The following is a 12919-nucleotide window of genomic DNA, read 5'->3' as shown; positions in this document are numbered from 1 at the left end:
GTCTACTACCAGGTCATGTGTCTTCTCAGTCATGTTGACACTGGTCTACTACCAGGTCATGTGTCTTCTCAGTCATGTTGACACTGGTCTACTACCAGGTTATGTGTCTTCTCAGTCATGTTGACACTGGTTCACTACCAGGTTATGTGTCGTCTCAGTCATGTTGACACTGGTCTACTACCAGGTCATGTGTCTTCTCAGTCAGGTTGACACTGGTCCACTACCAGGTTATGTGTCTTCTCAGTCATGTTGACACTGGTCTACTACCAGGTCATGTGTCTTCTCAGTCAGGTTGACACTGGTCTACTACCAGGTCATGTGTCTTCTCAGTCATGTTGACACTGGTCTACTACCAGGTTATGTGTCTTCTCAGTCATGTTGACACTGGTCCACTACCAGGTTATGTGTCTTCTCAGTCATGTTGACACTGGTCTACTACCAGGTCATGTGTATTCTCAGTCAGGTTGACACTGGTCTACGACCAGGTCATGTGTCTTCTCAGTCAGGTTGACACTGGTCTACTACCATTGCTTTAATGGATTGTTGTTCTCATTAATATTGTTTTTATAGTTGTTGTTAATGGTAATACCATGTCCACTACTACTATTATTATTGCTGTTGGTCCCACCATTTATTTATATATAAATATATATATAAAATATAAATATACATTTTTATTTTTCGATATGTATACTTTGACAATGTAAGTAATAATGAACTTACCATGTCAATAAAGTCAATTGAATTGAGAGAGAGAGAGAGAGAGAGAGAGAGAGAGAGAGAGAGAGAGAGAGAGAGAGAGAGAGAGAGAGAGAGAGAGAGAGAGAGAGAGAGAGAGAGAGAGAGAGAGAGAAAAGGAAAAGAGAATGGAAGAAGGAAGAGAGACTGAATGGAAAAAGATCCAGGAAAGAATAACGATGAGATACAGACAAGATGATAGAGACATACAGGAGTAGAGAAGTAAACAGACAAGATGATAGAGACATACAGGAGTAGAGAAGTAAACAGACAAGATGATAGAGACATACAGGAGTAGAGAAGTAAACAGACAAGATGATAGAGACATACAGGAGTAGACAAGTAAACAGACAAGATGATAGAGACATACAGGAGTAGAGAAGTAAACAGACAAGATGATAGAGACATACAGGAGTAGACAAGTAAACAGACAAGATGATAGAGACATACAGGAGTAGACAAGTAAACAGACAAGATGATAGAGACATACAGGAGTAGACAAGTAAACAGACAAGATGATAGAGACACAGGAGTAGACAAGTAAACAGACAAGATGATAGAGACATACAGGAGTAGACAAGTAAACAGACAAGATGATAGAGACATACAGGAGTAGACAAGTAAACAGACAAGATGATAGAGACATACAGGAGTAGACAAGTAACATTGAAAATATAAGTTGTGGGATGAGGAAGGGGGTTGGGACGAGTTGTGTGCCATAATGTCTGAGAGAAGAAAGAAAGAGTAAGAGACAGGGTGAAAAAAGTGTTTACAATGGTCAGTGGGGCTTTGCAGTAATCTCTGGGAACACTTGGCTGCTGATTAATGCAGCTAGTTTAGCCTAGCCCAGCTGTTTGCTGAGAGATGATGAGCCTGCCGTGCCGCTCACACTGGCCAGCCCATAATTAAGCCCTAACCTTCTCACAGAGGATTTGTCAAAATGGAAAATGAGGGTCTTCTCTCTCTCTCTCTCTCTCTCTCTCTCTCTCTCTCTCTCTCTCTCTCTCTCTCTCTCTCTCTCTCTCTCTCTCTCTCTCTCTCTCTCTCTCACTCTCTCTGCTGAGTAGCTGAGTTCAACTTAAAAGCTCTTCAGTCTGAGTGCTTTAATCATATTCTTCTGTGCAACATGCAGAGGCATATAAATAAATACATTCTCCCTGGCTCACCCATGCTGGCTGATCTTGCTTTGGGATGGTTTTGCATATGTGGATGTGCACTGAAAATAAATTATACTGTCATACATACTATGCTATGTAGGTGCTGGTTCAACAAAGTTGCAGTATAGACAAGACGGTAAATTACCAGACGGTATATTACCCTGTGTAATAGGAAACCATTCACATTTTCTATAACTGCGCTCTTCTATCTTTGCCCCTTTGTCAGAGCTCATATGAAATCATCTTTTGTTACCTGTGGAGGGGTAGGCCCAGGAGGGGGAAGGAAGCAGGCGGGAAGGAAGCAGGGGGGAAGGAGAGGGTGTATCCCTCATACCAGCGTTATCTCACCTACCTACGTTATAACGATTAATCACATACCTTTAGGCTGAGAATTAAAGGCCTGAGATAACTATGGTAATGAGCCTCTACCCCTGGAGAGCCGTGCTTAACCCACTAGTTCAGCTAGCTTGCCTCTCTCTCTCTTTCCAAGGGACTAGTTAAAAAGGGAGCCCAGCCTAGCTAGGGCCTCACAACATCTTTCTACACAGGGTTTAAAAAAAAAATATTTCAACTTGTTTGTTTTATTGCAGGGAATTCAAAGGCAAACATGTATAGAGGAACCCATAGGCTTGGTTTTAGCGAGCTGACTAAACTTCTATGGTGAAGGAAATTTCTGATTTGGTATTTTGGTACTTTATTAGAATCCCCATAAGCTGTTGCAAAAGCAGCTGCTACTCTTCCTGGGGTCCACACAAAATATGAAACATAATACAGAATATCAATAGACAAGAACAGCTCTTAGGAAATGTTTACTTTGTACTTATGTTTGTCCTCTGTAGTTGCGTGCCTTTGTTTGCTGAAATACTTTTTTTTCCCCAAAAAATGAAACTTTTTTTTTATCCCCAATTGGTAGTTACAGTCTTGTCTCATCCCTGCAACTCCCGTACGGACTTGGGAGAGGCATGCATCCTCCGAAACACAACCCAGCCAAGCCGCACTGCTTCCTGACACAATGCCCACTTAACCCAGAAGCCAGTCATACCAATGTGTCGGAGGAAACACCATACACCTGGCGACCCTGTCAGCATGCACTGCACCCAGCCCGCCACAGGGGTCGCTAGTGCGCGATGGGACAAGAACATCCCTGCCAGCGATGCAGAGCCTTAGACCACTGCGCCACTCAGGAGGCCATACTTTTACAATAAACATTCATCAAATTGAACCACTGACTGTTTGCTTATTGCTGTTGCTCTAAGATGGCAACTCAGTGCAAATGTGCCATTTAAATTTCAACAAGGGAACAGTCGGTGGTTGTATTTGATTGACGTTTATTGAAAAAGTAGGGATTTCAGCAAACAAAGAAAGGCACGCAACTACAAAGGACAAACATAGATACAAGGTGGGCGTTTCATAATTGTAATTGTTTTAAAGTACTGACCTTGCCGAATTGATGTAGTCAGAGATGAATTCCAGAAAGCCTGGTCGCTGCTCCACTCCGTTGGTGGAGTTTATTAGAAACTTCCTTCACCATGGAGTAGAGTTACGTCAGCTAGGTTTCAGCCAACAGCACTCCACCACAGGCCTAATTATTTCCCTCAACAAGGCAACCTCATAGAGACATGCCCTATGTTCAACACGGTCTTTGCGCCATTTCTGTTTACCAACCCGTTTACCAACCTGACACAAAGCATTCCACTAAGACAAATAGGCCTACATGCTGCCATCGGTCGCTACGGTAACGTCATGCTCAAGGAGGAAGAGGTTAAATAGGCATGAAGAAGGGATGGTATAAGGCGGGGGGGGGGTTTTAATCAACAGGAGACGAGTAAGAAAAAACGTGACGCAATTACCTTTAAGAATTTAAAAGCTATTTAGACAGAGCACAGAGCAGCGATATAATCATTCCAGAAGAGAGGAGGTAGCCTAAATCAAACATGTCGAGTTTAATCGTAAAGAGCAAACTATGTCAGGTAGTCCTGCCTGATTCCCTGTCTTCCCCAGTGCTTTGATGAGAGATCAACACCGTTCCAGAAGGTTTGATGAGAGATCAACACCGTTCCAGAAGGTTTGATGAGATATCAACACCGTTCCAGAAGGTTTGATCAGATATCAACACAGTTCCAGAAGGTTTGATGAGAGATCAACACCGTTCCAGAAGGTTTGATGAGAGATCAACACCGTTCCAGAAGGTTTGATCAGATATCAACACCGTTCCAGAAGGTTTGATGAGATATCAACACCGTTCCAGAAGGTTTGATGAGAGATCAACACCGTTCCAGAAGGTTTGATGAGAGATCAACACCGTTCCAGAAGGTTTGATGAGAGATCAACACCGTTCCAGAAGGTTTGATGAGATATCAACACCGTTCCAGAAGGTTTGATGAGATATCAACACCGTTCCAGAAGGTTTGATGAGATATCAACACCGTTCCAGAAGGTTTGATGAGAGATCAACACCGTTCCAGAAGGTTTGATGAGAGATCAACACCGTTCCAGAAGGTTTGATGAGAGATCAACACCGTTCCAGAAGGTTTGATGAGAGATCAACACCGTTCCAGAAGGTTTGATGAGAGATCAACACCGTTCCAGAAGGTTTGATGAGAGATCAACACCGTTCCAGAAGGTTTGATGAGAGATCAACACCGTTCCAGAAGGTTTGATGAGATATCAACACCGTTCCAGAAGGTTTGATGAGAGATCAACACCGTTCCAGAAGGTTTGATGAGATATCAACACCGTTCCAGAAGGTTTGATGAGAGATCAACACCGTTCCAGAAGGTTTGATGAGATATCATCCACATAGTTTCAGGTTGGTGATTAGGATCAAATTAGGCTGTTAATATGATATGTATGTAGCCCAGAAGAAGGGCATAAAGCACAACCCTACATGACATTAAAGTCCCACTCCAGTCTCCTATTCAGCTCATTCAACTGATTTACATAACAAAAGGCACATTCCACTAGGTGGTCCAGGTATCCTCGTGACATTGCACGGGTGGGTGGGTGGGAGGGGGGGGGGGGTCTTTTCTCTTTTGTCTTCTGTTCTCTATTGCTCCTCTATTGTTCCTGAAGCAAGTGGGGGGGGGGACAATATGAAAAATCTCTGTCAGACCAACTCCTCGAATGCCCTACCCCTCAAAGTTTTCAGTTTTGTTTAAAAAAAAACACAATTCTCCTCAAAACACAAACATTTTTTTTTATCCTTTAGTGTGTGTACTTACTTTTGTATGTGTACTGTATATATACTTTGGATATTAAAAATAGCTGGAGGACGTCTTTAATCTATTTGCTGTGTGGGGATAAAGTGCGATAAATAAATGATTAGGTCTTTACTTTAAACGCTATCACACATCTAGGACATTTAAATATTTTGGTGGTGAGTCATTTTCAGCTGCAAAGGTCCTGATATCTGATATTTAATATCATGTCAAGGTTTATTCCCTGCAGACTGCCTCCTCAAATGAATTTTCTGCTCTGCTTCGCCGCAGATGAATGCGGCCACTGTCGTAATCAAATTGGAAACCTTGAGAGCTGCGGCGGCTCGGATTGAAATAGCGTTTAATTGCGTGGCGCTGTGCCGCAGTCGCCTTGTCCACTCGCTCCCCGACATGCTCTTCAAGCAGTAATGGGTTAAATTGAGAAGCCTAATACGTTATAATACTATAATTACATGCACATGGCGGACCAAAGCATGCGGCTGCGCCAACTGTAATTGTTTAGGTTACAGAAACACTGTTGCTTAAATGGTAGGCTAAGCCTAATAGGAAGCCAAATGAAGGATTTGAGCTCTTATGCAGAACAATCCAAATTAGTTGCAAAGGAGGAGTAGGGCTCTGTTTTAGCCCCGATCTCTGAGCCCAAACCTTGGCTACAGTATAGCCTGCAGAGATGGAAAACGTCATAAATATGAAATGATACCGATCCTAATTTAGTACACTGTACTGGAGGGGGAAAAGCAGAAATTGCTTTTGTTGAAAGCAAAAAGCTATAATGACTTTTGTATGATATAAGACTGAAAGCTATCCACAGGCTATCTGGTGTACGGTCAGGTGAGAAGGAACAGTAGTGTGTCTGAGTGTGTGCTGTGCATGCATGTGATCTAGGGGGTGGCACAACCAAGTCTCATGACTGGTTAACCTAATACTTTTAAAGGCACAGTGCAGTGAAAATGTGTTTTCCTGTGTTTTATATATATTTCCACACTATGAGGTTGGAATAATACTGTGAAAATTATGATAATACCCCTTTTAGTGTAAGTGCTGTTTGAAAAGACCAACTGAAATTTCTGCCTGTTTTGGTCAGATGGGGGGGGGGGTCTACATCTTTACAGTTATTTTAGTGTGAACACAACAATGACCAGAAAGGCCTGCCAGACAGACAGACAGACAGTCAGTGAGACAGACTCTTACCTTTGCCAAGTGGGAATTGATCCATTTAGTGAACGTCCTCTTCTGCACTGCCTCTTGCTCATCTGAAAATCAGAAACATCATGGTCACATGCTTTGTAGACAAACAGAATGGACATCCTTTCTTCTAACTGTACAGTACCACTGTTATGAACAGTGCTTGGGTTAGGCCTTACTGATGGATGATGACTCTGATTAACAACTTCCATATTCAGGGCATTGCTATGCCTAATGTCTCTAAGTGGTTAGCTGCCTCTGCTCTACTGTACTTTGCTCCATGAGAATAGATCTGACATTCAGATGGCATTTTAACCAACCTACTTGTATCCCCTCTTCAAGTTGATTGATAACTGTGTGCTTTTTAAAAGGATGCCCTTTTATGATACAAATGGGTCATGAGTGACAGAAGGTCTTATTCTTGCATTTCACAACAAGCCCCCAACTATATCTCTGCCTGTTCGGTATGTTGATCACCTAACATAAAATCACATAAAATCATGTGTGTTGTGCGTATTTACTTGGGAGTGAAGGGCACAGTTTGTTATGGTCCCAGCGATAAAAATCTATTAGCAAAGTCACAATCAATACTACTGACAATGTCCCTTAAAAATCCAATCCACTTAAATTAGGACAAAGCATAAATCGCTGTAGGGTTCCTCACTCTGAGAGAAAGATAGACTAACAGAGATAGAGGGAGAGTGAAAGAGAGGGGGGGAGAAAGTAAGAAGAAAAAGAAAAAGAAAGAAGAAGAAGGAGAAGAAGAAGATGGAGAAGAAGAAGAAGAAGAAACAGCTGGAGGCAGGGCTTTCTCCTATAGAGCTCCATTTTTATGGAATGGTCTGCCTACCCATGTGAGAGACGCGGACTCGGTTTCAACCTTTAAGTCTTTACTGAAGACTCATCTCTTCAGTGGGTCATATGATTGAGTGTAGTCAAGCCCAGGAGTGTGAAGGTGAATGGAAAGGCTCTGGAGCAACGAACCGCCCTTGCTGTCTCTGCCTGGCCGGTTCCCCTCTTTCCACTGAGATTCTCTGCCTCTAACCCTATTACAGGGGCTGAGTCACTGGCTTACTGGTGCTCTTTCATGCCGTCCCTAGGAGGGGTGTGTCATTGAGTGGGTTGAGTCACTGATGTGATCTTCCTGGCTGGGTTGGCGCCCCCCCTTGGGTTGTGCCGTGGCGGAGATCTTTGTGGGCTATACTCGACCTTGTCTCAGGATGGTAAGTTGGTGGTTGAAGATATCCCTCTAGTGGTGTGGGGGCTGTGCTTTGGCAAAGTGGGTGGGGTTATATCCTTCCTGTTTGGCCCTGTCCGGGGGTATCATCAGATGGGGCCACAGTGTCTCCTGATCCCTCCTGTCTCAGCCTCTGGTATTTATGCTGCAGTTGTTTATGTGTCGGGGGGGATAGGATCAGTTTGTTATATCTGGAGTAGTTCTCCTGTTTTATCCTGTGTCCTGTGTGAATTTAAGTATGCTCTCTCTAATTCTCTCTTTCTCTATTTCTTTCTCTCTCTCGGAGGACCTGAGCCCTAGGACCATGCCTCAGGACTACCTGGCATGATGAGTACTTGCTGTCCCCAGTCCACCTGGCCGTGCTGCTGCTCCAGTTTCAACTGTTCTGCCTGCGGCTATGGAATTCTGACCTGTTCACCGGACGTGCTTACCTGTCCCAGACATGCTGTTTTCAACTCTCTAGAGACAGCAGGAATGTTAGAGATACTCTTAGTGATCGGCTATGAAAAGCCAACTGACATTTACTCCTGAGGTGCTGACTTACTGCACCCTCGACAACTACTGTGATTATTATTATTTGACCATGCTGGTCATTTATGAACATTTGAACATCTTGGCCATGTTCTGTTATAATCTCCACTCGGCACAGCCAGAAGAGGACTGGCCACCCCTCATAGCCTTGTTCCTCTCTCAGTTTCTTCCTAGGTTTTGGCGTTTCTAGGGAGTTTTTCGTAGCCACCGTGCTTCTACACCTGCATTGCTTTCTGTTTGGGGTTTTAGGCTGGGTTTCTGTACAGCACTTTGAGATATCATCTGATGTACGAAGGGCTATATAAATACATTTGATTTGATTTGAAGAAGAAGAAGGAGAATGAGAAGAAGAAGAAGAAGAACAATAACAAGAAGGAGAACAAGAAGAAGGAGAATGAAGAAGAAGAAGAAGAAGAAGAAGAAGAAGAAGAAGAAGAAGAAGAAGAAGAAGGAGAATGAGAAGGAGAAGAATAAGAAGGAGAACAAGGAGAATGAGAAGAAGAAGAACAAGAAGGGGAACAAGAAGAAGGAGAATGAAGAAGAAGAAGAAGAAGAAGAAGAAGAAGAAGAAGAAGAAGGAGAATGAGAAGGAGAAGAATAAGAAGGAGAACAAGGAGAATGAGAAGAAGAAGAACAAGAAGGGGAACAAGAAGAAGGAGAATGAAGAATAATAAGAAGAAGAAGCAGAAGAATGAGAATGAAGAAGAAGAAGAGGAAGAAGGAGAACAAGAAGAACAGCTTTCTGGTCAAAAGTGGGGAATGCTGTTTGAACGTCATGTTACTAGAATATTCATTGGAGTAAACTATATTTCAACCATCATTATAGAATCAGACAAACTCAGACCACAATAATCTGCAGAAAACGGTGTATCACTTTCACACTGTCTCATATATCAACACATTAATGGGACATCATATTCCATTCGATATTCACCATACACACAGTGCCTTGCAAAAGAATTCATCCCCCTTGGCGTTTTTCCTATTTTGTTGCATTACAACCTGTAATTTAAATGGATGTTTACTTGGATTGTATGTATTGGGCATATACAAAATAGTCAAACAAATGTGAAGTAAAAGGAAAACAGAACAGTTGTGTGTGCATATGTATTCACCCCCTTTGCTATGAAGACCCTAAATAAGATCTGGTTTAAACAATTACATTCAGAAGTCACATAAATAGTTAAATAAAGTCCACCTGCGTGCCATCTAAGTGTCACATGATCTGTCACATGATCTCAGTATATACACACATGTTCTGAAAGGCCCCAGACTCTGCAACACCACTAAGCAAGGGGCACTGCCAAGCAAGCGGCACTATGAAGACCAAGGAGCTCTCTAAACAGGTCAGGGACAAAGTTGTGAAGAAGTACAGATCAGGGTTGGGTTATAAAAAAATATCAAAAACTTTGAACATCCCACGGAGCACCATTAAATCCATGATTAAAAAATGGAAAGAATATGGAACCACAACAAACCTGCCAAGAGAGGGCCGCCTACCAAAACTCACGGGCCAGGCAAGGAGGGCATTAATCAGAGGCAACAAAGAGACTAAAGATAACCCTGAAGGAGCCGCAAAGCTCCACAGTGGAGATTGGAGTATCTGTCCATAGGACCACTTTAAGCTGTACACTCCACAGAGCTGGGCTTTACGGAAGAGTGGCCAGAATAAAAACCATTGCTTAAAGATAAAAAATAAGCAAACATGTTTGGTGTTCACCAAAAGGCATGTAGGAGACTCCCCAAACATATGGAATAAGGTACTCTGGTCAGATGAGACTAGAATTGAGCTTTTTGGCCATCAAGGAAAACGCTATGTCTGGCGCAAACCCAACACCTCTCATCACCACGAGAACCCATCCCCACAGTGAAGCATGGTGGTGGCAGCAACATTGGAAGGGACTGGGAAACTGGTCGAAATTGGTCAAATTGGTCAAAATTGGTCAAATTGGTCAAAATTGGTCAACTGAGGGAATGATGGATGGCACTAAATACATGAAAATTCTTGAGGGAAACCTGTTTCAGTCTTCCAGAGATTTGAGACTGAGACCGAGGTTCACCTTCCAGCAGGACAATGACCCTAAGCATACTGCTTAAGCAACACTTGAGTGGTTTAAGGGGAAACATTGAAATGTCTTGGAATGGCCTAGTCAAAGTATGACTTAAAGATTGCTGTACACAGGCCTCCCGGGTGGGGCAGTGGTCTAGGGCACTGTGTTAAGAAGCAGTGTGGCTTGCGTTTTGTTTCGGAGGACGCGTGGCTTTCGACCTTCAACTCTCCCGAGCCCGTACGGGAGTTGTAGCGATGAGACAAGATAGTAACTACTAACAATTGGATACCACAAAATTGGGGAGAAAAGGGGGTCAAATTGATTCAAAAAATAATAATCATTTAAAAAAAGATTGCTGTACACTAGCGGAACCCATCCAACTTGAAGGAGCTGGAGCAGTTTTGCCTTGAAAAATCCCAGTGGCTAGATGTGCAAAGCTTGTAGAGACATATCCCAAGAGACTTGCAGCTGTAATTGCTGCAAAAAGGTGTCTCTACAAAGTATTGATTTTGGGGAGGTGAATAGTTGTGCACGCTCAAGTTTTCAGTTTTTAAAAAAAATCGTATTTCTTGTTTGTTTCACAATAACAAATATTTGTCATCATCAAAGTGGTAGGCATGTTGTGTAAATAAAATGATACAACCCCCCCAAAAATCTATTTTAATTCCAGGTTGTAAGACAACAAAATAGGAAAAATGCCAAGGGGGGTGAATACTTTCGCAAGCCACTGTACGCTGCAATTTATCATCCCTATAGAATTACACAGATTTGTAACCCAACATCCCACAAAACCATTTATATCACACTGTCACATATTACATTGAGTAAACATATCAATCTTATTCCAGTCACAGCAGCCAAAACACACAATGTATATAATTTTGATGGACAAAAGTGACAGCTAGCTTTCTTTCACCCCAGCTGCAGCAGAGGGAAAAATCCTTGAGATAACCACCTTATCACCCAGAGAGGACATCTGACACAGTGCTTTCCCCTGCCTGCCTGCCTGCCTGCCCGCCTGCCTGCCTGCCTGCCTGCCTGCCTGCCTGCTTGCCGTAATGAAACACACTGACTGATTGATTACACACAAGTCGGTTAGTGTGTCACTAACTAATGTAGCTAGATGCAGACGGGAGGAGGGATGGAGGAGGAGGGAGGGAGGTGGAAGAGGGAGGGAGGGGTGTAGGACGGAGTGAGGGGGGGAAGGAGGGAGGTGGAAGAGGGAAGGAAGTGGAGGAGGTAGGGAGGTGGAAGAGGGAGGGAGGTGGAAGAGGGAAGGAAGTGGAGGAGGTAGGGAGGGGTGTAGGATGGAGGGAGTGAGGGGAGGGAGGTGGGGGAGGGAGGTGGAAGAGGGAAGGAAGTGGAGGAGGTAGGGAGGGGTGTAGGATGGAGGGAGTGAGGGGGGGTGGAAGAGGGAAGGAAGTGGAGGAGGTAGGGAGGGGTGTAGGATGGAGGGAGTGAGGGGGGAGGTGGAAGAGGGAAGGAAGTGGAGGAGGTAGGGAGGGGTGTAGGATGGAGGGGGAGTGGAGGAGGAGGAGGGGGAGGGAGGTGGAAGAGGGAAGGAAGTGGAGGAGGTAGGGAGGGGTGTAGGATGGAGGGAGTGAGGGAGGGAGGTGGAAGAGGGAAGGAAGTGGAGGAGGTAGGGAGGGGTAGGGGGGGTGTAGGATGGAGGGAGTGAGGGAGGGAGGTGGAAGAGGGAAGGAAGTGGAGGAGGTAGGGAGGGGTGTAGGATGGAGGGAGTGAGGGAGGGGGGTGGAAGAGGGAAGGAAGTGGAGGAGGTAGGGAGGGGTGTAGGATGGAGGGAGTGAGGGGGGGTGGAAGAGGGAAGGAAGTGGAGGAGGTAGGGGAGGGGGTGTAGGAGGATGGAGGGAGTGAGGGGGGTGGAAGAGGGAAGGAAGTGGAGGAGGTAGGGAGGGGTGTAGGATGGAGGGAGTGAGGAGGGAGGTGGAAGAGGGAAGGAAGTGGAGGAGGTAGGGAGGGGTGTAGGATGGAGGGAGTGAGGGGGTGGAAGAGGGGAAGGAAGTGGAGGAGGTAGGGAGGGGTGTAGGATGGAGGGAGTGAGGGGGGGTGGAAGAGGGAAGGAAGTGGAGGAGGTAGGGAGGGTGTAGGATGGAGGGAGTGAGGGGGGTGGAAGAGGAAGGAAGTGGAGGAGGTAGGGAGGGGTGTAGGATGGAGGGAGTGAGGGGGGGGTGGAAGAGGGAAGGAAGTGGAGGAGGTAGGGAGGGGTGTAGGATGGAGGGAGTGAGGGAGGGGGGTGGAAGAGGGAAGGAAGTGGAGGAGGTAGGGAGGGGTGTAGGATGGAGGGAGTGAGGGAGGGAGGTGGAAGAGGGAAGGAGGTGGAGGAGGGAGGGAGGTGGAAGAGGGAAGGAAGTGGAGGAGGTAGGGAGGGGTGTAGGATGGAGGGAGTGAGGGGGGGGTGGAAGAGGGAAGGAGGTGGAGGAGGGAGGGAGGGGTGTAGGACGGAGGGAGTGAGGGGGGAGGTGGAAGAGGGAAGGAGGTGGAGGAGGAGGGAGGGGGTGTAGGACGGAGGTGGAAGAGGAAGGAGGGGGAAGGGGGGAGGTGGAAGAGGGAAGGTGGAAGGAGGAGTGGAGGGAGGGGGGTGTAGGATGGAGGGGAGTGAGGGGGAAGGAGGGAGGTGGAAAGGGAAGGAGGTGGAGGAGGGAGGGAGGGAGGGGTGTAGGACAGAGGGAGGAGAGGGGGGGTGGAAGAGGGAAGGAAGGAGGTAGGGAGGGAGAGGTGGAAGAGGGGAAGGAAGGGTGGAGGAGGGAGGGAGGGGTGTAGGATGGAGGGAGTGAGGGGGAA

At 45.5% G+C, this 12919-nt stretch overlaps 1 protein-coding gene across 1 annotated transcript in view; it reads right to left on the bottom strand.

Annotated features, from left to right (window-relative positions):
- syne1a (spectrin repeat containing, nuclear envelope 1a) overlaps positions 1-12919 on the bottom strand; it is a 201305-nt gene that overhangs the window by 184744 nt on the left and 3642 nt on the right. The window contains exon 2 of the mRNA XM_052523863.1: positions 6305-6366. Within this exon, the coding sequence (XP_052379823.1) occupies positions 6305-6366 (62 nt within the window). The remainder of the gene's footprint in view (positions 1-6304; positions 6367-12919) is intronic.

The sequence above is a fragment of the Oncorhynchus keta genome, chromosome 8, assembly GCF_023373465.1.
Source record: "Oncorhynchus keta strain PuntledgeMale-10-30-2019 chromosome 8, Oket_V2, whole genome shotgun sequence".
Classification (NCBI taxonomy): Eukaryota; Metazoa; Chordata; class Actinopteri; order Salmoniformes; family Salmonidae; genus Oncorhynchus; species Oncorhynchus keta.
Note: the sequence above shows the minus strand (reverse complement) of the source record. Positions and strands in the feature narration are given on the sequence as shown.